Source organism: Vulpes lagopus, chromosome 16 (assembly GCF_018345385.1).
Source record: "Vulpes lagopus strain Blue_001 chromosome 16, ASM1834538v1, whole genome shotgun sequence".
Classification (NCBI taxonomy): domain Eukaryota; kingdom Metazoa; phylum Chordata; class Mammalia; order Carnivora; family Canidae; genus Vulpes; species Vulpes lagopus.
Window position 1 is genome coordinate 12585762 of NC_054839.1, and position 25888 is coordinate 12611649.

A 25888-nucleotide genomic window follows, 5' to 3' on the forward strand; every position below is an offset into this window, starting at 1 on the left:
AAAACATTCGCCTAGGGAACATGGTTTGCTGTGCCCTCAAGGATGATAAATGTGGGAACCTAATCAGAGATTTCTGCCCCTCCTATCTTTGAGAATATCCAATTGTAGCAGCAGTTAAAATTAGATATTTATATATAGAAGAGTAATAAGTACAGACACATTGACCTCTTGCAATTTAAAAAAGTCTGTTAGTAACTTCAGTGATAGAAGCATTTCAAGGATAGAAAATAAAAAGTTGCTTTGGTCTTTTATTTTTAGGTTTTAGCAAGTAATATTCAGATAGGTGGAGATGGTCATGTAAGCCACTCACTTGATTTAGGGAACCTAACACTTCCCAGTCTTGCTAAATGATTGCTTCCATTTCCAGCGAGGAAGGGGAAAATTGAATTAGTGTTAATAAGCTATGACTATCGAAACAGTGTGTTTCCAAGGATATTTGGAAAAGATAGCCAAAGTCATTTTCTGCTTTATTTATTTCTGCTTCTCACAAGGCACATTTCTTTATTAGGATACAAATAGTACCCTGATATCATGTCACTTTATTATACTATACCTTTATTCTTCTTAGCAGCCATGCCATTCATGTCCCCAGGCAATGTCATTACTAAGAGCCCAGTTGAGAGATGAGGAAATACAGACCCTAATCCAATGAGTATGGAGTATGTGGAAAGAGCAGTGTCTCTTTCCATGGAGCCTCCACTCTCGTGCCTTTCAAAGTGTGGTCCCCTGGCTAGCAGCAGCTGCAGACCCTGGGAGCTTGTTAGAAGTGCAGATTCTCAGGTCCTGACCCGGACTGGCTAAATCAGAAAGTCTAAGGGTGAAACCTGAACGCCATGGCTGGAGAACCAGTACACTACCAGAACCACGTTTGGAACCTCTTTCCATTTTCTTTGGGTGATTTTGGTTTAGAAATGTTATACAAATAGGCAATTACATTCTTTTTTTTTTTTTTTTAAACATTTTTTTTAAAATTTTTTATTTATTTATGATAGTCATACAGAGAGAGAGAGAGAGAGAGGCAGAGACACAGGCAGAGGGAGAAGCAGGCTCCATGCACCGGGAGCCTGATGTGGGATTCGATCCAGGGTCTCCAGGATCGCGCCCTGGGCCAAAGGCAGGCGCTAAACCGCTGCGCCACCCAGGGATCCCGGCAATGACATTCTTAATGTGAATATTTGCCATGTATACCTGTGTCACTGCTGAGAATCTGTAAGTCCGAAACAGCACTCTGCCTGGGCTCAGTCATGTCTGTGTGCAGGAAACCCTGGTGCTACACAGCGGGTGGAGCCTGGAACACTGGCCAGGTATAAGGGCACATACCCTATGGGTATAGTCTGGTGGGTCCAAGAGAATAGTAACAATTTTTTACTGCTCGCCCTATGGTTCTCAGCCTCCTTAGAAATGCTTGCCTCATATTAAAGAAGAGTGTTCATCGAGGTTTCCAGATCTCCAGTGTGGTTTTGTCTGACTCTTGGGAGAGAAACAGAACCTAATGGTCCCTGATTGTAACATTTATTGTCTGAATGTCTTTGGGAAAATTACTTTGTGTCTCCAGACCTAAGATTTCTCATTTGGAACATTAGAAGAAATAGCATCTGCCTCCTGTGGTAAGGGCTGTTGTAAATTTAAAGTAAGATGACCTTTGAAAAGACCTGCCACTTTGTGGATATAGGCCAGACTTTAGATCCCAGCTCTACCATGAGCCAGATTCTAAGCCTCAGGTGGGTTGGCTTGACATCTGGAAACCCCGATTCCCTTAACTAGAACGTGGCAAGTATGTCTGCTGTATAATGGATTGATATGAAATACCTGAAAACATCCGCCCTATGTTCGTGCCTTCCTGGCCCTATAATAAAAGGTCTCAGGAATTAGGGAGAAGATTGAGCTTTAGTGCTGAGGTAATCTCTGCCAAAATTTTATCTGCCTGTGTGCAAAAGCATTTAAAGCTCAGTGCCCCCATTAAAAAGTGGGAAGATTGGCAAATGTTACAGCATTGATGGATGTCATGCCATGCTGCAGGCTTACCTGGCCTAGATTCACAGGTTCATGAGGTCCACCAGCACACCAGCCACTGGGATCTTCCTCTACAAATAATTTACTCAGCCGCGGCATCATTTGGAGTATATTATCAGAAAAATTAAATTATTACATTGAATTAGCTGACATAAGTCGAGAAAAATCACCTTCCATAAAGATAGCCCCATTTGTTTACTCAGTCTCTTAATTGAGCACATCAAGTAAGTTGCCAAAGATAGGCAAGAAAACACATTCTTAATGAGAGAAAATGTTTGAAGAGATTTAAGCCCTGGTATTTGTTGGGTGCCTTCTGTGCCTCAGGCATTAATCTTCCCAACAGCCTGGACTGGTGGATCTTCTTATCCTCCATTTTACAGATGAGGAGATTGAGGCTGAGCTAGGTTAGGAAATCTGCCCAAGATCACTGCACACCTGGCCTGCCAAAGCTTTTGTTCTCCAACCACTAAGCCAAACATTGTGGGGAGGTGGTAGCAGCGGAGGGACAAAGAAAGAAAAGATAAGCGACATTAAGGTAGTTGAATGGTCCCATATAGAAAAAAGAGGAGAGGGGTGCCTGGGTGGCTCAGTTGGTTAAGCATCTGCTTTCAGCTCAGGTCATGATCCCAGGGCCCTGGGACTGAGCCCCACATCAGGCTCTCTGCTCAGCAGAAAGCCTGCTTCTCCCTCTCCCTCTTCCTCTGCCTGCTGTTCCCCCTGCTTGTGCTCTCTCTCTCTGTCAAATAAATAAAATCTTAAAAAAAAAAAGAAAGAAAGAAAGAAAAAAGAAAAGAGGAGAATATTATCAAACACTTATGAGATGCTGATCCTGATCCTGTGCTGGGCACTTTCACATATGTTCTCTTATTTTGTAAACCAAGGTAGTTGAGTGCAGAAAAATAAGGTTCTTCTCTGGCTGTTATACAGTGTCTGTGATGAACACAATCCCAAGTCCATTCTGGCCTTTCAGTAGTTGATAATCTTTTTTAATGTGTTTACAAATTTAACCTGAGAATGTATTTTTAGCAATTCCACATTATGCCTTTTCTCAATTTGAGCTGCATGGTGAGAGTCAGTATATGACAGTGAAGAGCACTGGGATAATTGGGTTCTTCTAGGGAGTTTGTGGTCTGCAAGGACACATGGGATTGGTAAGCCTTTGCAACTGAAACAGCTCTTCTCTAAATGGAATTCTTAAACGCAGGTAGGCACTTAACCGACTAAGGCACCAGGCGCCCCACAAACTTGCTTTTAGAGGACCTCACTTCAGTATTTTTTCCAGCCTCTTAATCAGCTCACACTTGTAATGGCACCTGTCTTTTAGAATTAAGATATCACAAAGATCACCTCTGTATTGGTTGCTGGTATACAGTAAAACTAAGTAAATAAATAGAAGCCAAGTCAGTACTGAAGAACACTTGTCCTTCAATACATGTTACGGTTTGCTAGGAAGTTTTATGATTAGTCCCTCCCTTAATAGAAAAAAGCAAGAGGCGCCTGGGTGGCTCAGTCAGTTAAGCATCCAATTCTTGATTTCAGCTCAGGTCATGATCTTGGGGTTATGAGACCGAGCCCTGCGTTGGGCTCTGTGCTCAGCGTGGAGTCTGCTTGTCCCTCTCTCCGGCTTGGGCTTGCTTCTCTCTCTCTCTCTCTCTCTCTCTCAAATAAAATAAATAACATCTTTAAAAAAGAAGAAGAAGAAGAAGAGAAAAGAAAAGAAAAGAAAAAAGAAAAGAAAGAAAAGAAAAGAAAAGAAAAAAAAGAAAAAGAAAAGAAAAGAGAAAAGAAAAAAACATTCCTAAGCACAAATTTAGTTACAGGCTTATTTGTACTACCTGAGGATTCTGCACTTTCCTAGAGACTCATGGCAGAGTTTGTTTAAATTATAAGTTGTCTTAGTACCTGGGGCATTTAACCTTTGAGTATGAAAATTGTATGCAGCCCCATGGGGGTGTCTGGTGTGCCTCACTAACCAAGCTGTCCTTGTGTGTTTGAAGAACCAACTCCTGGCTGACCATGGACATAATCCTCTCATGAAAAAGGTGTTTGACGTCTACCTGTGTTTTCTTCAAAAACATCAGTCTGAAACAGCTTTAAAAAATGTCTTCACTGCCTTAAGGTCATTCATTTATAAGGTAAGCTGCTTCCTCAGGGGAAGTCATGTTGATTACCATGCTTATCTGCTTTCTACCTGGAGTTGAAGGGAGCACTGATCTCCATGTGGCTCTTGCTACTGCTGTTCACCTAGTTTCCCTCGACGTTCTACGAAGGGAGGGCAGACATGTGTGCGGCTCTGTGCTATGAGATCCTCAAGTGCTGCAACTCAAAGCTGAGCTCCATCAGAACCGAGGCCTCCCAGCTGCTATACTTCCTCATGAGGAACAATTTTGACTACACTGGGAAGAAGTCCTTTGTCCGGACACACTTGCAGGTGAGCGTAGTTTCACTTTCTGGCACAGGTGTGTTCTGTGGGGATCTGTCTCAGCAGGAAGACTTGTGTGACATATACTGGTTTACCTCAGTGTACATAGGGCAAGATCTGGCCTTGAGATGGAAAATTGGACAGTCCCATTTACTGGTTAGGTTTATTTCATTCTCCATATTGTAAGATTTAGGCCCAAAGTGCATTTCTGTTGTAAATTGACATTCAGATATGGATTCAATATTGGACTGCCTGAAATTCCACTGAATCATGATAAGAAATCGTGTGAGGGTGCCTAATAGCAAACATCCTAGGTAAAACACAGAAAGTCTAAAGTGGTTCTTATCTGCCTTCCATCTACTGACACACCTGCCATCTCTCCAGAGTTAAAATGTCCGAAATGCTCTGCTCTGGGAACCATGCAAGGTATAAGAAATCTTTCATATTTTCATAGACTTTTCTTTTTCTATAAACTCATGTAGGAGTGCCTTTTCCATTTCTGTATTTATTCCATTTTTAAACAAATACTTATTATTAGCAAACTATATGCTAAGATTCATGGATACAAGCATGAACAAAACAGAATCCTCTCCTGGCCTTCATGGAGCGTATAGTCCACTGGAAGACAGACAAACCCCAAGGCTCTTCTCACTACACTGTCCTCAGTGCCATAATAGAGGAACTTGGGTGCACCAAGGAGAGGGGTGGATATCTGGCTGGGGCAGGGAGGCTTCTAGGAAGATGTGAAGAATGAATACGGGTTAGCAGGTCTAGAGGGTGAGCATGTTCCAGGTGATGGATGCAGGAGGAAAAGGAACTGTCCAGGAAACCAGAGAAAATCCTTATAGTGAAGTAAAGAAGACATCATTGCGTATTTGGAGGGATCACCTAGACTCATGCTAAGAATGAATCAGGGGAGTCAAGGCCTTAGCTGGGGAGACTTTGGGGGAAACCATGGTCAAATCCAGGCCAGAGAGGATGATGTCTTGGACCAGGTATGGTAAGGTTAGAGGAAGGGGAGATTGAGTTGATGGTACTTAGTGATTAATTGTACCTGCGGATGTGAAGGAAAAGGAGGGAATAAAGATAGAATCCATGTTTTAGCTTGAGTAACTGGGTAAAGGCAGAGCACTTCACAGACCCCAATAAAGACAGATCCCCCCCTGCCTGTTACATTGTTAGAATGTATATGTTTTAATAACAAATGCAGAGGACAGTCCACTTATTGAATATTAAGTGTATATACATTCAAACAGTTAAGCAAGGAGATAAATGATAAGGTCTCCCTCCTTTATTAAAGAAAGTAAATAACTGTCCAAGTGATACGGGCTTATTTGATTCTCATGCCTCTACACTCTCCTGATGAGCATCTTGCTATGCAAACAAAATACTTAAGGATAGCAAAATCACTTTCTGGAATGATTCTTGGAAGGGGAAAAAGATGACTCAGACATTGTTTCCTACATAGGAATGATCTGTGCGCTCAAAACTTTGCCCTGTCCTCGTGCGCATCCTAACTGAAGGCAGGAGCCAAGGCTGGGGAGTCCTTTGAAGGTGAAATGATTTGTTCTCATTTGTGTGTCCCTAAGGTCATTATTTCCGTCAGCCAGCTGATAGCAGATGTTGTTGGGATCGGGGGAACCAGATTCCAGCAGTCCTTGTCCATCATCAACAACTGTGCCAACAGTGACAGGCTCATCAAGGTGGGTGGCCCCCAGGACTGTCTCATCATCTAGCATGTGTGCAGACAGGAAGAAGACCACTGAAAGCCATGTGTCCTTCTTCCACCCTTGTTTTAGCATACTACATTCTCCTCGGATGTGAAAGACTTGACCAAAAGGATCCGCACGGTTCTGATGGCCACCGCCCAGATGAAGGAGCATGAGAATGACCCAGAGATGCTGGTGGACCTCCAGTATAGTCTGGCTAAGTCCTACGCCAGCACTCCCGAGCTCAGGAAGACATGGCTGGACAGTATGGCCAGGATCCATGTCAAAAATGGGGATCTGTCTGAGGTAATCCTACAAGCCCATGGATCTGGGTTTTTGGGAAAACTATGTCTCATTCACTGAAAAAAGCCAATTTTAAGAAAAATTTCCCGGTAATCAAAAGAAACGATACTTGGGATCCCTGGGTGGCGCAGCGGTTTGGCACCTGCCTTTGGCCCCGGGCGCGATCCTGGAGACCCGGGATCGAGTCCCACATCGGGCTCCTGGTGCATGGAGCCTGCTTCTCCCTCTGCCTGTGTCTCTGCCTCTCTCTCTCTCTCTCTCTCTCTCTCTCTCTGTGCCTATCATTAATTAATTAATTAATTAAAAAAAAAAAGGAAGCGATACTTAAATGGTGTTAGGCTCAGGGTTGCTTCGTATCTTCTAATTATCTCCATAGTTTACAACACTGTAAGGGAACATTTCTGTCACAGGAGAACATGGTTGGCCAGCTCTTAGAAAGCACCCACATTCACATAAACATCTGCTAATCCAAGTGCACTCAGTTTCTGCATCTAAACTCTGTATAGTTCTAAAATTCAGCTCTTTTATGATGAAATTTAATTTTTCCTGTCATTAAAGTAATAGTAAGACACTGCTTTTTCCTTTTGGAGAAAACAATTGGCATCTGTGGAAGTGGTAGGCATCAGAGTGCTACTCGTGTTCAGAGCTGCCACATGTTTTTAGAAGTAGACAGGGTGGTGGCAGGAAGTTGGGTGTGTGGGCCCTGGAGATAGACTAGATCTCACATCAACGCTTACTGAGTCTGTAACATTGAGCCCCTTTCTAACCCCTCAATGCCTCGTGACATCATCAGTAATGGGGTGATGTTAAGGAAAGCAGTAGGCTGTATGTATGGCAGGTTCTGTGTTCCTCTGAAAACTGTTTCTGATTTGTGCTGAAAGCATTTAGGTATGATCAACAGTATTACCAAAGAAGCATGATTTTACTCTTAAACTTCTGTAATTGCCTGAATTAGTAAAATCATTTTCTACATCTGAAAAGTTTATGTCACAATTTTTACGTATTGATTAATCAAGACGTTTCACCATAAATTTAATCTACATATTAGCCTAACTACTTATTATTAGCTATAATAAAAGTGAATCACATATTACTACTAGTAGTAATTTTTCTGTCATTCTGACAAGAACCAGGTACTCAGGCATCAGAGTCGGGGTCTTTTCCAACAGCTATTTTATATTTTTTATAGTACTGTGGAACTTTGTTAAAAAAAATCAATTTTTATTTTTTCTTTCATTTTAAGGTGCTTTTAATGTTATCTAACATTAAGCTATAATTTTAGATTATAATTCCATGTTGGGAAGCAGTCACTACATCTTTTTTTAAGTTGAGAGAAAACTATTTGCTGAAATCTGAGCAATTCTCTCAGAATCTAGGAAGACACATGCCTTTTCTTCAAATGGTCCTTTTTACCTTCAGAGAAATGATGCAGAAATCTTCAATAGAGTAAGAACAAATGCTTTTTTAATCTTTCATATTAAAATGCAGTCATTCTAAACAGGAATGAGCCTCAGCAAATTTACTACCATTCATCTCGATTTGCAGTTTTTTTTTCAGATGCACTCTATACATGGTGATCCTGAAGCATATGTCTTTTATTGTAGGCAGCGATGTGTTATGTCCATGTCACAGCCCTGGTGGCAGAGTATCTCACACGGAAAGGTAGGAATGATTTCTGTGTTTTGTGAAATGAATATAAAACCGTACAAAGCAGAAAAGACAAGTGAGAGCCATTCAGAAAGACTTGGAAGTGGGGGCATTTTGGATTTGTGTGCATGCAGGTGTTCTTGGTTTTATTCACCGGTAAGACATTTGCTTGGCTTGGTAAGCACAGCAGAGGTGCCAATATCAAAAAGAAAACTAGATGACATGTTATTGTATGACCTTTAACTAACGACTCTATCTTGCAAAAACTACTTAATGAGCTTTGCATCTGGGTGTCCTTGACTGGCTAATCTTGAGCTGAGACAAGATTTATTTTCCCTAAAGACAGTTCCCACTGGAACTGTTTATCAATCAAATGGCAGCTTTAATGGGAGAGTATCAGCATTTTTTTTTTTAGAACCACAGCCCAGTTGGCTTTATTATGTGGGTAGGCAGCCTTGCCGACCAGAAACCTTGCCTCCCTAGGGAAGGAGAGGGCAGGAGTGTGTGAGTGCTGCTCTTTTGTGCATTATATGTTTGTTCCCAGATGAGCAGGCCATGAATTCTTTCATGGGTTCTTTTGGTTAAATACCAGTTGCTCATTTCCATTTGGAAATCAAAAACACTGAGGTTTTTAGGAAAGCTCATCATGTGTGCCTGTGTCCTGGAGTACAGCAGTCCTAGATCTGGCTAACAAGAAATACATTTCCAAAGTCAGAAATGATGATAGAAAATCAGATGCTAGGACCGGGGAATTTCTGTATTTCTGGTACAGCTGGCTCTTTGAGATGGAATTTAATTGGAGTCTAGGCTTGTCATACATCAGAACCCAAAGGAAAGAGAAAGGAAAGGTTTCCATATTCTCTTGCTACCAGCATGATTTCCTGTTGAGACTTTTTGTCAGGTAATACATTTCCTCGTGTTTAGAAGCAGACATAGCCCTCCGTCCGGAGCTGCCCCTCTTCCCCTACAGCCACAGCACCTGCCAGAGGAGGCGCCGGGGAGGTGAGCCTGAGGGTGGGTCCAGCCCCCAGTGCCCCAGCTGCCCCATCCACCTGACACTTAGAGGTGTGGGGATTCTCCCTCGCGACTCTGCATGGATAGATTTGGCTCCCTCCTTCCCTTCCTTCTTTTCCTCTCTTATTCCATGGCGGTCTGTTCCTTTGCAAGGGGGGGAGCGCTTGGGCCACTCCTACAATTACTCTGTTAGAGCTGAGGTGTATATTTAAATGTACTCTCTAGCCAGAAACCTGGGTGGTTGGCTTCTCTGATTTTGGTTTTTTGTATGTTAACAAAAAAACAAAGTCGTATCTTTAAGCTCCTAGATTAATACTTGTCAAGGGGGATATCTTTTGTCTCAAGGCTTGGAAACCTCCACCATCATGTAGCAGAAAAATCTCTGACTCCACAATCTATTCTTTCAAGACATGATTTCAAAATACTCTGTGCTCCTCTTCTTCCCAAAATATGGGAGGTGTCCATTCAAGTTTTGAGTTTTATTTTATTATAAATAGTGATCTCAAAATAGAGTAGCAGTACGTTTCAAGTCCTTCTGTACTTGATCATTTTTGCCCAGCTGACATCCTCCAACTGACCTATGACTTTTCCCCCAGGGCCTCCAAGATGAGTGTGAAAGAGTCATTATGGCTTTGCAGTTTATCCTTATCTCGGTTCTTGATCCCAGCTCCAACCTTATACCATTTTCCTGAGAGAATCAGAGTGCTCAGGCCCCTGACGTATTCATGCTGTTGGTGGTCCTGCTCTTTGATTGTGGGGAGGACAGAAGGCCTGTCCTTACCCCTCAGGCAGTAGACATGGAACCAGCTAAAATGGCCTCTCAGCTCATGGCTGCAGCTGTTGAGTTACATGTTGGTAGGCTGCTTTATGAAGGAGAAGAGCAAGTTCTCATCTGAGTTATGAGTTACCCTCAGCCATAGTAGGGAAGGTGACAGCTTGAAGGCAACAGTTCTGTTTGAGTCACATTTCTCTTTGATTGGCTTTGGCTTTATCTTTCTCAGTATCTGAGCATGGGGTTATCATAGAAAGTCAAATTATTGTTGTTGTTTTAAAATTATTAATTTGGATCCAATACCTGTTCGGTTTATTTATAGTTTATTTAAAGATTACGTATATTTTAATAAAGGTGGGTAAAGAATTAAAAGGATGAAGAAAGAATTGAGGGAGGGAAGGCTTGATATGAGGAAGCAAATGAAGAAAACACACAGTGACTCCCTGTGAGAAGGGTGACCTGAGACCTAAAAGATTTCAGAGTCAGTGGCTTCCTTCAACACAGAAACTTGGGGGCAGGAAGAACCCTCGAGGTCCGTCCACTTAGGGTTACTAATCTACTCTCTCCCCTGCTGTGTCACTTGTAGGCATGTTTAGACAAGGATGCACAGCATTCAGGGTGATCACCCCAAACATAGACGAGGAGGCCTCCATGATGGAAGATGTCGGAATGCAGGATGTCCATTTCAACGAGGTGAGCGCCTCGGCTGGCGTGGGTCTTCAGTTCGTGAGTATCTCCGAGGCGGCTGTGCTCTGCCAGCACATCACATGATGGTTTTCTCTCAGCAGCTGCCAGCTACCCACTTCCCCCTGACTAAACGAATGCTCCAGATGGCTGAAACAGAGCAGCAAAAGCTCTGCCATTCCCCTTTCTAGGAATTCCTCCTTTGCTCTGGAAAGAGAGTTTGAGGAGCTAGTTGGGAGGAAAGTGAGGCTAAGAGCTCAAACACATGTGGGAAAAAGTCTAGTATTTTGACCATAAGGTTTCTCATTCTTTCCAGCAATTAATTTCTCCAGCTAAAATAGGGTTTTATTGCTATTTTGATCTGACTTTTATTAGCATCACACTTGAACCAACTGAGCTAACCAGTCACTCAGACTTTTAAATCAGTGTCCCCCACACTGACCTCTCTCCTGGGTCTGCAGACACACAAAGCCATTGAGAGGTCAGCCTGGGCTTAGGGCCAGAGCAGCCCCGGGCCCCTGCCTCTACTTTATCCCAGATTCCTCTCACCATTGGTGAAGAAGAATACCTCATCCTGCCCCCGATAGAGGTCAGAAGCTTCCACGTTAGATCATGGTGGCAGTTTCTGCAACTTTCTGGTCAAAATAGGATTACCTTACAGCCATTTATCTGGAACCAGAAAATTTTAAAGTAAAGCTAGGAATTTGAACAAATGTGAGTTTTCTGCCTCTGTCCACTGAATTTCCTCTTCAGTCAACTGTCTGCCAGAAGGGTTTTCCATGTGTGCCTGCCTCCCCTCAGCTCAGCGCAGAATGGAATAGTCAAGGGAAAGCATGTCGATCTTGCCTGTCTTTTAAATAAAGAAAAATAAATCGTCTGTTTCTTCATGTGGAGAGAAAGAACAGAGAGAAGTAACTATCTTCTGCTTCCGTTCTACATGTTTTTATGATGTGGAGGTCCTACAATTAATGTTATGACTTCTAGATATGTTTTTGCCCATAAGTAGGGCTACAGACAAACATCCTTCACGACACTAACCAGTCAAAGAATCAGTTCTCAAAGTGTGATCCAGGAAGATTTGGGGTCCCCGAGACCCTTTCAGGAAGTCTTTGAGGTCCCTCCTTTTCCAACCGAATGTGCAGGGCTGGACTTTCTTGGTATACATCATCCAAAACAGCATATTGAACAGATTGAATACAGAAGTAGATATGAAAATCCAGGTTTTTCCTATGATGTCAGTCATTAAAGAGAGTTACAAAAATGTAAAACGGTGCTACTTTCTTCCCTAATATTTTTTTTCTTTTGGAGAAAATGTTTCATTAACATGTAATAGGTTTATTATTATCTTACTTAAATTAATAAATATTTTAGGGGGACTCCTGGGTGGCTTAACATCTGCCTTTGGCTCAGGTCGTGTTCCCAGAGTTCCGGGATCGAGTCCCACATCGGACTTTGTGGGGAGCCTGCCCTTCCCTCTGCCTATGTCTGTGCCTCTCTCTCTGTGTCTCTCACGAATAAATAAAAAAATATTTTAAAATAATAATTTTAAAAATTTAAAAATAAATTAGCATTTTCCAGTTTCCATTCCTAATATTATGAATATTGAGAGATAACACTCATATACATAAAAGTTCTCAGTATTTTTTAAGGAATTCTCAATAATTTTAATGATAAAAGGGGTCTTAAGCCCCCATAGTTTAAGAACCACTATCATAAATTGTCTAGTCTCATATGACCCTGTAAATTAAAAAGTAAACATGAGAAAGAAGGATAATATATTGAGTGCATTTCACATTGAAATATTAAAATAATTTTAACCAGGAGATAAATTTTTCTAGGTATCTCAAAGGAGAAAAAAAGGCAGTTATTGCATGGCATTAACAGTTCAGCTGTGTCTCTACCTTGTAATGCCAGGGCAGATGGTAATTTTCAGTTTTTGCCCTGAAGTGTGAAACCTCTCACTGAGGCAAAAGGCTTGCATTAAACTCCTCCTTCCAAGGTGCGTTTGACTGGGTTTTTCTTTGAGAGGAGGCTCAAATTGTCTCCTTGCAGAAACCGCCATGCCCCCTTGTGTCTACAAAGACCTCTGGACTACAGCATTTTGTTTAGAATTTGATAAGGAAAGCAATGATGCCAAGAACAACTAAAGATTTGAAAGTAAACAGTTCTCGGGGCCCTGGGTAGCTCAGTTGGTTAAGCATTTGCCTTCAGCTCAGGTCATGATCTCAGGATCCTGGGTTCGAGCCCCTGCATTGGGCTCCCTGCTCAGTGGGGAATCTGCTACTCCCTCGCCCTCTGCCCCTCCCCCTGCTTGTGCACGTGCTCGCGCTCTTTCTCTCTCTAATAAATAAAATCTTAAAAAGAAAAAAGAAAGTAAAACAGTTCTCAGTAACCTGCCCTGTAGGATGATAAAATGAAGCTCAGATTTGCTCATCTGATTAAGTAATAGGCTGGAATAATCACTTCAGCCTAGGGAATCAACCTAGGAAATCAAGCACAGACTTGATTGAGGAAATTTGTGAATGGCACCCAGTCTGAGTGATAACTAAACATGTGAGAGCAGTCACTTTATCAGTTATTTCCAGAAAATGGATTTTCCACCCTGTCCTTGAAGCATAAAGTTGGTAAATGTTTAGCAAGGTCCATAGTACACAATGATCTGTAAGGATTAGGATGTGACGCGGTAGAATTATAAAGTCCTGAGCAACCGCTGCATGTCAAGATTGAAACTAGCTGGGAGTTGAAAGAACATGATCTAAAAGTCAGGAAAACAGATTACCACATGCATTTTTGCTTTGGCTATCAGGATGTTTTCAAGAAAAAGAAAAAGTTGAACATCTCTTTCCTAGAAGGAGTTTTGGGAAAAGCTCATGGGGATAGGTGTGTAGCACATAGCTTAATAAAAACCATTGCCCTTTTAATCTGCATTATTAGATGTACTTAAATGCCTTGTGCTTTCCTAACACGATTTTCGTGGAGCTGCATAAGAACACACAGTTCTCCCAGCAGCAGACCTCAGATAGATTTTTATTGATTGTGGTTCATCTTCCCTGACTCTGATCTAAAGAGCAGACTCCCTCCCAGTTGCTTTTGATTAGATAAAAAGAAACATCCCATTCCTGTTTACAATTCTGTTACGCAAGTTGGAGCTTGTGCAGATTGAAGAATTCTGAATCCCCTGTGGCATCAAAGTTCCACACAGCCCATGAAGTTTTGAAATTCCTCCCTCAGGATCCCATGTAGAAATAGGCAGCACACTTGAGGCATTGAAAAAAGGCTAACAAAGGGACTATTTTGAAAAGTTTGAATAGAGTGAAGGGAAATGAACAAATAATATTGCAGTACCCTTGAGGTTAGCAACAGCTGGGGTACCACCTCTCACCCTGTGGACTAGGGGAGGGGAGAAAGAGAGAAACTCCACAGGGTGGGGGCACATGACAGGTTGTAGGGGAGAGCTCAGGCCTGTACCCTACCCTGGCAGGGAGGGGCATGTGCACAGCCAGTCCATCCTCACTCTCCGCCTGCCCTCCAGGCTTTTACCAGGCCTTCCATTGACTGAACTCAGCCAGGAGCCAGAGGACAGGGAGCCCAGCCTGCAGGCCAGCAGTGCTGGTGCATCAACCTCCCAAAGCACAGAGCTAGGAAGGATGGGCTAAGAGGGACTCTGGAAGGGGAAATAGAAAATACAGTTCATCTTCACTATTTGCCCACTTGCTAAAATGTCCTTGTAACCCCAAAATCGATATCCATGGAGGCACTTTTGTCATCATGCAGGTCATTGCAGTGGTGACTAGTGAACTTCGCCCGTGGAACTGGTCTAACTGCTCTACCTTTGGCTCATACCAGGGCATATTGGCCTGCTTCATTTTGCAAATATTTACTGAGCTTTCTTGGCACTCAGTTAGGTACTGGAGATAGAAATGTGAGTGTGATCTGCTCCCTGCGCTAGCACATTAGACTGCATTTGATGATGCTTTCTTCCCATGGAGGAGAAATACCAAAACTATGGCCCTTTATAGTCTGAATTGGAAGTTGTCTGAGTTCTTCATGACCTGGAATTTCTATATTGACATATATTGATTCATTCCATAAACTAGCTGTATGCCATGTGCTAGCTGGGGGATACGTAAGTGATGTGCCTGCCTCAGAAAACGTCACTTGGTCCAATAGTCCTCAAATTTTAGTGTACTTAATTAGAAATAGATTCTTGTTACAAATATAGATTTCCAGTCTTCCTGCTCTGCCAGTCCCCAGATTTCACTGGGTGAGTGTAGTGCCTGGGAATCTGTATTTATATCTTGCAATAAGCATTGCAAGTGATTATCTTGCTGCAAGGGATTCTCAACTCTATCTCAAGAAACAGTAATTTGGTGGAAGTGTGAATTAAGCCATAAGGTATGCCATTGCCCAAACCTGGTCTCGCGTTTATGTTATTTCTAAATGACAGATAGTAGGGACAACATCTAGCTTCATACATAAGGTTAAATTAAATTAATACTAGATGGAAAAATTGGCATTTAAATGAATTTTTAAATACCCTATACATAAACGGGCCCCAATAGGCGTTTTTGTGTGTACACATACCCATATACAACATTAGTGTGCTGTTTCCACAGACGGGTGCTCTGTGACCTCAGTCACATTGCTGTGGCACACTTGAAAATGGAAGTGGCTAATTACAATTTAAACAGCTGTCTCAATGGCTTATGAGCTTGCACTGGAATCATTTTAAGATCAATCTAATGACATAATATATAAGCTTTTCAGATGCATAAAGTTCATTGAGGGTTTTTTTTTTTCCCAACCAGTAATTACTTATAGTTCTTTGCATATATTGGCAATTTAGAAAATATATCTTGGCATTTAAATTTTAAGTAAGGTGATAAAACCATCAAGCTTTCTGTTCAAGGTCATCACTCTCTGACCATTGTCTGGATTAGCTCTGGTTTTCAGGGTGCTATGATTGCTGAGAATTCTAAGTAAATTAATACATGGAATTTCTGCTGAGAATATTATTCATATATGCCCCAGTGTTTAGTTACTATGACATCATAATTCCTATGACTCTCTAATTTTGTGTTGACATATAGCCTCTCAAGCTGAACTATCTGAGAGTACTGGTTCTTTCTTTTTTTCTTTTACTGGTTATTTCTGTTCAAAGAATTTTTACTTGATGTACCAACTCTAAATGTCTAGGTATATGTAGATTGACATTAGGTTGGATAATTTACGTTACTAAATTATACTTTCATGTTTGGTGTTCCATACTCTACTTTTTTGAGAGGGCTTATCCTTTCTTATAGAAGCTATTTTTAGTTTTGGGGTTTTTTTTTTTTTTTAAGATTTATTTATTTAGGGGGGGTGCAGAAGGAGAGAATCTCCAGCAAACTTCCTTGCTGAGCATGGAGCCTGCCACAGCCCATGAGATCATGACCTGAGCCGAAACCAAACACTTTAACTGACTGAGCCACACAGGCACTCCTTAGTTTGTTTTTGAGTAAAATCTATACAGGCATTGCTTTTTATAGTATGTATTATCACTTCTTTTTAATAATAACTGATATCACACTAATGAACTACAGATCTACCTCCTGAATAAGAAAAAAAGATAAAATAATGTCTAGTAGTATATAAAAATAGGTGATGTGTTATTTCCTAATTCCTGATTACCATCAAATGCGATACTTAATTTCAATTATTTACTAAGCTCTATTCGCTTTATCAAATGTTCCCATTTTCCAACCACTCTGGAGGAGAGTTTCCTGCTTGAAGTCCATCTTTCTGAACCCAATTTGACAGATTTTCCAATTTGACAGATTTGACAGATTTTCCAATTTGACAGATTTGACAGATTTTCCTTTTTTTTTTTTTTAAGATTTTATTTATTTATTCATGAGAGACACAGAGAGAGAGAGGCAGAGATACAGGCAGAGGGAGAAGCAGACTCTCTGCAAGGAGCCCGATGTGGAACTCGATCCTTGGTCTCCAGGATCACGCCCTGGGCTGAAGGTGGCACCAAACCACTGAGCCACCTGGGCTGCCCTAGGGCCATTTAAAATATACCTGAAAGGCTGCTGTAAAGGTACCTTTTATGGATAGACAGAAGATCATTTCAAAATCAAGTAATACCTTCCTTATATAATCCTTAATCATTGTGATAGTTGACATATGCCTATATGTATTTTCATATCTCAAAATTATCTACATTTAATTAATCTATTTTTGACATAGAAAACTTTGAGTATAGCTATCTAGCCTGTTTAAATCCTTTCCACACCGCCCCACCTAGCCTCATCTCTTGCCACTCCCTGGTTTGGATTTTGTATTCTGAATCACCCCTCAGACTACTTGTAAATTCCTCCCCCGCTGTGCTGCCCTCACTCCCATGTCTTTTGCCCATCGTGTTCCCTCTCCCTGGAAGGTCTCCCCTCCCTTCCTACTGGCACCTTTCACCTTTGCCTTACTAACTCCTGATCATTTTTAAGACTCAGTCACCACTTTCTGGAACTTCCTGTGTCTCTCCTCTCCCACATCACTGGATGGAGGCCATTCCTGTCTGCATCACTGATTGCCTGCATGTTTCTTTATCAGCACTTACTAGCATTTTTTATAATCTCTTTATGGATCAGTCTTCGTACTGGACTCCTTGAGACCAAGAAGTGCTTCATTCACTGATAATTGGCCTCCCCAATATTCACCCAGAGATACATTGACTACTGTTTAAAAAAAAAAAAAAACCCTACTGCTCTCAATTCAGAGTGTCTACCTTTGTGACTTGAAGTTTGGGCATGTATTTGAAATTACTGTTTTCCTTATCCATGGTATCTTAACGTGTATTTCACATCTTCCATTTGGTGGTCATGAGTCTCTAGTACATCAGTCTTAGCTGCTCTGAAGGATAACCTCTGTGTGTCTTTGAAGGCCCCTCCTCAAAGCAAATTTTATTTATGTGCATACCCTAATAAACCATCCAAAATATACCTTCCACATTCATAGAAAAATCTATAGAACCATTTTTATAAATTATAGAAATTTCATTTTATTTATATAAATTTGCTTTATAACCCCAGTGTCAAGCACAGTGCCTTGCATATAGTAGATGCTTGGTAAAACATGTAAATGAATAAAGGGAAAGAATCAAGTTAACAATGTGGTAGTAACTGTGCCCAGTTATAACTTTTATAATTCTTTGAGAAGAATTTCAGTTTTCTGTAAGATGACATCAAAACGACTCCAGATGCTTATTGTGTTATGACTGCTACGACATGGAATTAAGAATCTGTAGGTCTCTTTGGTCCCATCCACAAACAGAATATCATCATTGTGCATTCACATGCATAGTGTGGATTATCCAATACTGATGGAACCAATTGTAGTTTCTTACAGAAAGTTTACATTTCTCTTTGAACAAAGCCCAGTATTGAGAAAGCGCCCAAATGAGTAGTCTGTAAGTTAAACCTAGTTTTTAAATAAGTAAAGTTCCATTTGATTTGCATTATTGGAAGAACACTTTGGGTGTGCAATATTCTCATCCCTGATGGGGAATTGAGGCTTCCAAAATCCTTCCACCTCTACCAGTAGTCCCTCAGCACCACTGAGAACGAAGATGTTCAAAAACTACCTACTAGCAACGACTTTGACCTAAGGTGTGCAAGAAATGGAAGGCTTTGATGAAAGGACTGTTAACTTACTTCCCGACAGCAAAGGGCAGGTATGAGTAATAGTTAAATTACTAAGAAAAATGAAGACTAATTCATTCCTCCAAGTCCTCACTACCAAATATGTGTATGGCACTGTGGGCTATTATGTAGTCCATTGATAGTAAGATACCATTTTTAAACAATCACTACAAAGTAGAAAGTGATAATTGAAAGAAGAGCAATCTGTTTAACTAGCCTGCAAATTTAACCACACAGCATTTATAGTTTTCAGAGCACTTTGATGGGTAAAATTTTATTTGATCCTCACAACCACCAAATTAAGGTTAGACCTTTATTATATCCCCAGTTTTACTAATATAGAAAGGTAAGTATATTGATACTGATGTTATACAAGTTTTGTTTGTATGCTTTTTTCTAGCTTTTTATAATCAGAAGAGTGTGAGAGTAATCATAAACATTTGTCATGCTTAGTCTGGGGAGATTCTATCATTGGAAAAGATTTGAGACAAAACTAAGATGTACATTTTTATAATACAAATGCTCAAGGAGAAGAGATGGTATTAGAACCTTTTCTGATTTTTTCTTTGTCTATAGCTGTTATAGTAGTTACTATGTAAAGTTTAGTGTTTGCACTTAAAAGATGTGCAATAAAAGTATGAGACAATTGGTATCTTCTTTACAAGCATTGGCTCAGTTTAGTCACACTGATGATGGTTTTATGATTTGTATATTGTAAACATGACATAAGAGTTAAATGTCTTGCTTTAAAGATGGTTTTTAAAGTCAGACAGTATTTTCTGATAAATTTGACTCACAACTGCTTTAGAAATGTTTATCTTTGGGGCGCCTGGGTGGCTCAGTTGGTTCACCATCTGACTTTTGATCTGAGCTCATGTGTTGATCTCAAGGTCATAGGTTCAGGCCCCACAATTGGGCTCCACACAGAGTGTGAAGCCTACTTTAAAAAAATGTTTATTTTCTTAGGATATATAAACTGAACACATTAGGCCTATAGTGAAAAAGTAGATTAGGAATGAAAAAACATAGACCCTGCCCTTCATTTAAAATATGATAGAGAGGGGCACCTGGGTGACTGAGTCAATTGGGCATCTGTCTTTGGCTTGGGTCATGATCCCAGAATCCTGAGATGAAGCCTCACTTCAGGCTCCCTGCTCAGCGGGGAGTCTGTCTCTCTCTCCTTCTGCCCCTGCTCATGTGTTCTCTTACTCACTCTGTCTCTCAAATAAATAAACAAAATCTTTTTTAAAAAAATAAGGTGCGATAGAGGATACAAATATGTTTAAAGACAAGTGGCATTTAAAGATAAATTTGCAGATGTAATCTAGTAAAATATAAAAGAAAAATAAATCATGACCATGTGGGGTTTACCCTGGGAATGCACTGTTGGTTCAACATTGGAAAACCAATTAATGTAATTCACTGTATTAACAGAATAAATTTAAAAACCTGTATGATCATCTCAACAGATGCAGAAAAATCATTTGAGAAAGATGAACATCCACTCACGGTTTTAAAACAAAAAAACTAGGAAGAGAAAGGAACTTCCTCAACCCAAAAAAGATTATCTACAAAAAACCTGCAGCTAACATTATACTTAGTGGTGAAAGGCTAAGTGATTTTCCCTAAAACTGGAAAAAAAAACAAGAATACCTGCTTTCACACTTCTATTCAATGTTCTGCTGGAGGTTCTAACCAGTACAATAGGCAAAAAAAAAGAAAGAAAGAAAGAAAACTGCCTATACTCCCATGATATAGTTGTCTTTATGACAGAGAAAATCCCAAAGAATTTACAAAGTTTAGCAAGATCACAGGATACAAAAACCGATATACAAAAGTCAATCAACGTTTTTCACATTTAGAGATTCTTGTACTGTGGTTTCACCATATTAATGATTGTTTTATATAATTCTTACAAACAGGTATGCTGGTAGACTTTAAATATTGTTCAATAAAGTACTTTCCTTGGGAAAAAAATCATCAAGATTAAAAAACAGTACTATTTACAGTAACATCAAAAACCTCACAAAAACTTAGATATAAATCTGTGTGGGTTTCTATGCTAAAAATTACAAAACACTGATGAAAAAAATCAAAGACCTAAAGTGTTTGTGGAAGACTCAATATTGTTAAAGTGTCAGTTCTCCCTAAACTGATTTACAGATGCAGAAGCAGTTCTGATCAAACTCCCATCTGGGGTTTTGGTAGCAATTGACAAAATGGATTTTAAAATTTATAAGGAAAAGCAAAAAAACTAGACTAGCCAAAACAGTTTTGAAAAAGTTTAAAGAGTCACACTATCTGACTTTTAAGGTTATTATAAAGCATTGGTTTTCAGTTGGGATGATTTTGCCCCCATCTTCCAGGGAACTTTTGGTAATATCTGGAAATTTTTTTTAGTGTCACAATTTAGAGGAAGGGGGAGGGAGAAGGTATTGCTACTGTCATCTAGTAGGTAGAGGCTAAGGATGTTGCTAACCATTCTGTAGTGCACAGGAAAGACCCCAGAACAAATTGTTGTGTGGCTCAAAATATCATTAGTGTCACTCTGGAGACACCATTCTATAAAGTTGGGGTGGTAATCCTCTATCAGTGGAACAAAATAGAGAAGCCACACACATATGGTTCAAATGACTTTTTTCCAGTCATTCAGGTAATATATTTTCTTTGCTTTAGTAGAGCACGTAGTATATTTGATACCTAGAGAAGATCATTTTATAAAATTCTTCTTGTTTTTTTTCTTTCCCTTTTTTTAAAATTTAAATTCAGTTAGTTAACATATACTGTAATGAGTACAATCAGTACTCATTACATCATGTGCCCTCCTTCACGTCCATCATCCAGTTACTGCATCCCCTCACCCCCATCGCCTCCAGCAATCTTCACTTTGTTTCCTATGATTGATTACAGGTTCAATTGATTTTTGACAAGAATTCAAAGGCAGTTCAGTGGAGAAATGATAGTCTTCATCATATGGTGTTGGAACAATTAGACATTCATGTAAAAAAATTAACCCATACTTTACACTCTATATTCAGAAATTACTCCATAGATCATAGACTTAAATGTAAAACTATAAAACTTCTGGAAGAAAACTTAAGGAGAAAATATTTGTGGACTTGTGTTAAAGATTTTTTTCAATATGTAAAGTACAATCTAGGAAATAAAAACTTGATAAATTAAACTTCATCAGAAAAAAAATAAGCTTCATCAGAATTTTAAAATTCTCTTCAAATGACACTGTTAAGAAAATCCAGACATAAATCACAGATTGGGAGAAAATTATAAACCACATGTCTGGTAAAGGACTTTTATGCAAAATATGTGAAGAATTCTCAAAACTCAGTAAACAACCCACTAGAAAAATGAGCCAAAGATTTGAATAGACACTTCACCAAAGCTATACAGATGACAAAGAAGCACATGAAAATTTACTCAACAGCATTTAATGAAACCCCACTCAGATGGGCTTAAACAATAAAAGTTGAGTAAATTGGCTTCCATTAGAAAATTCCAGAAAGATTGAGAGCAATCAATATGAGTGTTTAACAGAGTTATCCATGATACAGTCGCTTTGGGAGGGAGGGGGAGCTCTCCATTCTATTACTAAGCCATATGGGCCCCTCGCTGGCCATGAGATAGATGTCAGCCCCAGTCAGGCTCTTGGCTGCCTGTCATGTCTGGGCCGGGGAGAACAGTTTGGTGCCAGCTTTGCAATACAAGGTCCTAAAAGTCATCCTGATTGGCCCATTTAGGTCACATGTCCACAGATGATGAAACCGTGACTGGCCAGGAAATAGTCATGCTGATTAGATCAGTAGGTAGAAGCTTCCAAGGAAAGGGTTGTTAGTGAGGCAGGCGTCATGCCTACCATGTGCCAACACTAAATTGCTCTGAGATGGTTAACTTGGGTTGAAGTCACACTTAGTAACTTCATGTCTCAGCATTGTTATTGTTTCCTAGAAAGGAAAAAAATTTTTTTTAAAGATTTCTTTATTTCCTTTAGAGAGAAAGCAGGGAGGAAGGGCAGAGGGAGAGGGAGAGAGAAAGAATCTCAAGCAGATCCCCACCGAGCACAGAGCCTGACAGAGGGCTTGATCCCACAACTCTGAGATCATGGTCCAAGCCAAAATGAAGATGCTCAACCAACTAAGACACTCAAGCACCCCAGGAAAAAAAAAATCTAAATTATAAAAAGAAAACTAAACACAAATTGAGAGCCTGTGTGAAGCTATCAGTGTCAGTTTTTTCCCCTGGTATGTAACTATTACACAGTCATACAATGTGACCTTTCATTTCTGCTTGTAAATGGTTAAAAAATGGCTCATTAAAAAAACAGCATAGTGATGAGCTATTTATTACTAAATAAATAATGTTTAGAAATAGTGCAGAATGGAAATTAGTGTTTAGAAATAATGTAGTTGGGAATCTTCTTACTAGGAACTGGTTAAGCATTCTGCAAAGAATTACAATGTCATGTTTCCTGAACACTCTTTTCTGGCCGCTGGCCTTCTTTTTTGATCAGGATGTACTCATGGAGCTTCTAGAACAATGTGCAGATGGACTTTGGAAGGCTGAACGCTATGAGCTAATCGCTGACATCTATAAACTCATCATCCCCATTTATGAGAAACGGAGAGATTTTGAGGTAATCAGAGTGGTTTGGTTTTTTCCTGTTTGAGAGGACAATGGGGTGACACATACACCCAAACCTTACATACAAAGAAAACAAGCAGGCCACGGTCAGAGATGACCTGTGGTCCCTGACCCTCCACATGATGCTGGAGGTCATGATCCTCAAAGCCATTATACATGGCCCACATGGGCCCCACTTCCATATAGACCCCAAATCTAGAAAAACAAGGTTTGGTAATTTTGGCACTCCACTTTTGAAAGGTTACCAAGGACAGAGTTTTATAATTGCTGGGTACCTTCTTCCTTAGAGCTCTTCCTTGGTCCACCCACGTGGGAAGCTATTTGCCCTGCCATCCTTCCTGGGCTGGGGAGCTTGTCCAGCTTCTAAAAGAAGCTTATCAAACAGAGTAGGAAAAGCATCGACTTAAAAACGTCATCGTAGGACTTTACCATCTCCGACATTTCGTGTTAGCTTGAACACAGAAGTTGCTTATGGCAATGTGGAGATTTGATGGGTCCTCAGTATGCAAGATGGCTCATTTGGTAGAAATAGATTATAACTGAAAAATGGTCACTACCAGTTGTGCAGTCAAGACATTCTTGATTTTTTTTTTTCATTTTTGTTTCTTTTACTCAAGTTTAAGGAATTTTTTACCTATGATTTCACTTAATTGTTTTTAAATGGATTCTACTAGTTGCAAATGGGAAGAAACGGGTTTTGTTCTGCTTTCCAGAGGTTAGCCCATCTGTATGACACCCTTCACCGGGCCTACAGCAAAGTGACCGAGGTCATGCACTCGGGCCGCAGGCTTTTGGGGACATACTTCCGAGTGGCCTTCTTCGGACAGGTGAGCCTCCTCTCTGTTCTGTAAGCCAATCTAAGCCCTTGTTTTTTGTTTTTTGTTTTTGTTTTTATTCTATAAAGTATTTTGTAAATTTTCTATTTTCTATAAATGCTAATTTGATGAATTTGTCATATTTAGTATGATTCTTACCTTCCTCTGCAGTAAACTTTCTGCTTTTTTTCTTTCTTCCTGTCTTTTCTTTATTACTTTCTTAAGGCAGCGGTAAGTTCTCCCTCCATAAGACATTTTTAGCACCACCTTTGGTACCTCAGTGTGGTTTGCAAGTTCCTTTTCCAGTCTGTATGTATATCTGTCCAGTCATTGCAAACTCCAAAAAAAAAAAAAATTAACATTTTATTTCATTTACAGAAATAAATCACCTGTTTTCCTTACACATCTATACTGCATGTTTTAAAACCAAAATTAAGATGTTCTAGTTTCCTTTGTTCCCTGTGCATCTCTCTCTTTTGTAGTATAATATCTCCACAAGTATATTTACCATTGTCATAGTTTAGAAAACCCTGTAGAACAGGGTTCATTTAAATTTAACTGAAGTTTAACCTCCAAGTCTCTAACATAATTAAATGATATTAAATTATAATCCATTTATTTAGGGTGTGTGGTTTTCTATGAGCATTATATAACCTTCAATTTATCCTGTTATTGTCTTTTATAACTTTATAGCAATACCAGTTTACAGACAGTGAAACAGATGTGGAGGTAATTATAGTAAATGCATAAAAAGCAAGTAATATAGTGAAATTACTGCATCTAAACTCCCTAGTTTGATGTGGGTGTTATTTGTCTCATGTTAGCCTGCATTTTTTTTAATATATTGTGTTTTTTTTGCACCATTTTCTCTTTTATTTAAGATCAGAAACTTTTTTTAAAATTTATTTCAAATATTAACCCCAATCTGAACTTTAAAATTTTCAACCTTTTTCACTTCCCATGCAATCCTAAGCCTTGGACAGACACGATTAGTGCTAAATCACATGCTAACTGGTGATAGTGAAAATATTTTCTGATATTATGCTCCAGCCCTTTCATATTTTTCTCATAAGTAAAGTAAAATAGAACTTACACAATAACTTGTGCCAAATCTGCTCTGGACTGGAATATTTTTCTGTTTATGTCCTAAAGTCCTATATAAATGGGGGCAGCCAGTGAAGGGGAGTGTGTGTGCATTTCTGAGGCCTGCCTGGAACAGGCTGCTGAATCATTTCTTACTGAGCTCTGCTTCTTGGGAATGTGAAACAGGCTTGAATCCCATCATTAGATCCCAAGAGAACAGTCTTGAGTTCCTGATCCTCCATTTCACTCAATACTTAATGACAGCATTCTTGAATGAGTTTGCAGTTTTGTGTGTTTTCCTTTATCTTTGTACTCCAACTTCACATTATTATCATTTTCCTTCCTCTTCAGAAAGCCTGTTTAAGTAGGATTTTATTTTAGAATCATCCTCCCCTCTCCCTGCCTTTTTTTTTTTTTTTTAACCCTTATAACACGAGAATCCTTCTCGGGTGGTAAACCTGGGGTTTATGGTTAGGAATAGCTCTAATTGTGCTTTATGTCACAGGGATTCTTCGAAGATGAAGATGGAAAAGAGTATATTTACAAAGAACCCAAACTCACACCTCTGTCAGAAATTTCCCAGAGACTCCTTAAACTCTACTCAGATAAATTCGGTTCTGAAAATGTCAAAATGATACAGGATTCTGGCAAGGTATGACCATGTTTGGAAATATTTTGTAGCAATATAATACTGTGCTGATTGATTATGTATGATTGGTCATATATATTCATAAATGTGTATGGGGGACAAAACAGGAAAAATTAAGAATGATTGGCCTTGAGTAGCAAGGGTATTTTTTTTCTTCTTGACACCTTTCTATGCTTTCTGATGTTCTACATTAAGTAAAGATTTCATAATTTTAAGAAGATCTTCTTTTACAAATTAACATCTGAGAAGATATACCATTTTCAGTAGGATGATGAACAGACAGGCAGACGGACAGGCCAAGGAAAGAGCCTAACTGTCCCCCACATTTGTGGGAATGAGACCTACTTTATATTTAGAGAGGCTGCCCTCTGCTGTATTGCTCTCATGAAGACCTTTTCTGAAACTACACGTGTCTCCTGTATATTTATGTGTCCCACTGTTC

General features: G+C 39.8%; 1 protein-coding gene across 25 annotated transcripts in view; it reads left to right on the top strand.

The window, feature by feature from the left end:
* DOCK9 (dedicator of cytokinesis 9) overlaps positions 1 to 25888 on the top strand; it is a 282842-nt gene that overhangs the window by 240704 nt on the left and 16250 nt on the right. For 8 of the 25 annotated variants that reach the window (XM_041731255.1, XM_041731259.1, XM_041731260.1 and 5 more), the window contains exons 40-48: positions 4011 to 4148; positions 4262 to 4444; positions 6025 to 6138; positions 6235 to 6450; positions 8052 to 8109; positions 10467 to 10573; positions 22769 to 22891; positions 23613 to 23726; positions 25303 to 25449. In XM_041731255.1, the coding sequence (XP_041587189.1) occupies positions 4011 to 4148; positions 4262 to 4444; positions 6025 to 6138; positions 6235 to 6450; positions 8052 to 8109; positions 10467 to 10573; positions 22769 to 22891; positions 23613 to 23726; positions 25303 to 25449 (1200 nt within the window). Of the gene's footprint in view, positions 1 to 4010; positions 4149 to 4261; positions 4445 to 6024; positions 6139 to 6234; positions 6451 to 8051; positions 8110 to 9018; positions 9097 to 10466; positions 10607 to 22768; positions 22892 to 23612; positions 23727 to 23939; positions 23946 to 24407; positions 24444 to 25302; positions 25450 to 25888 lie in introns of all 25 variants that reach the window. The other 17 variants (XM_041731244.1, XM_041731241.1, XM_041731247.1 and 14 more) reach the window with 6 other exon arrangements.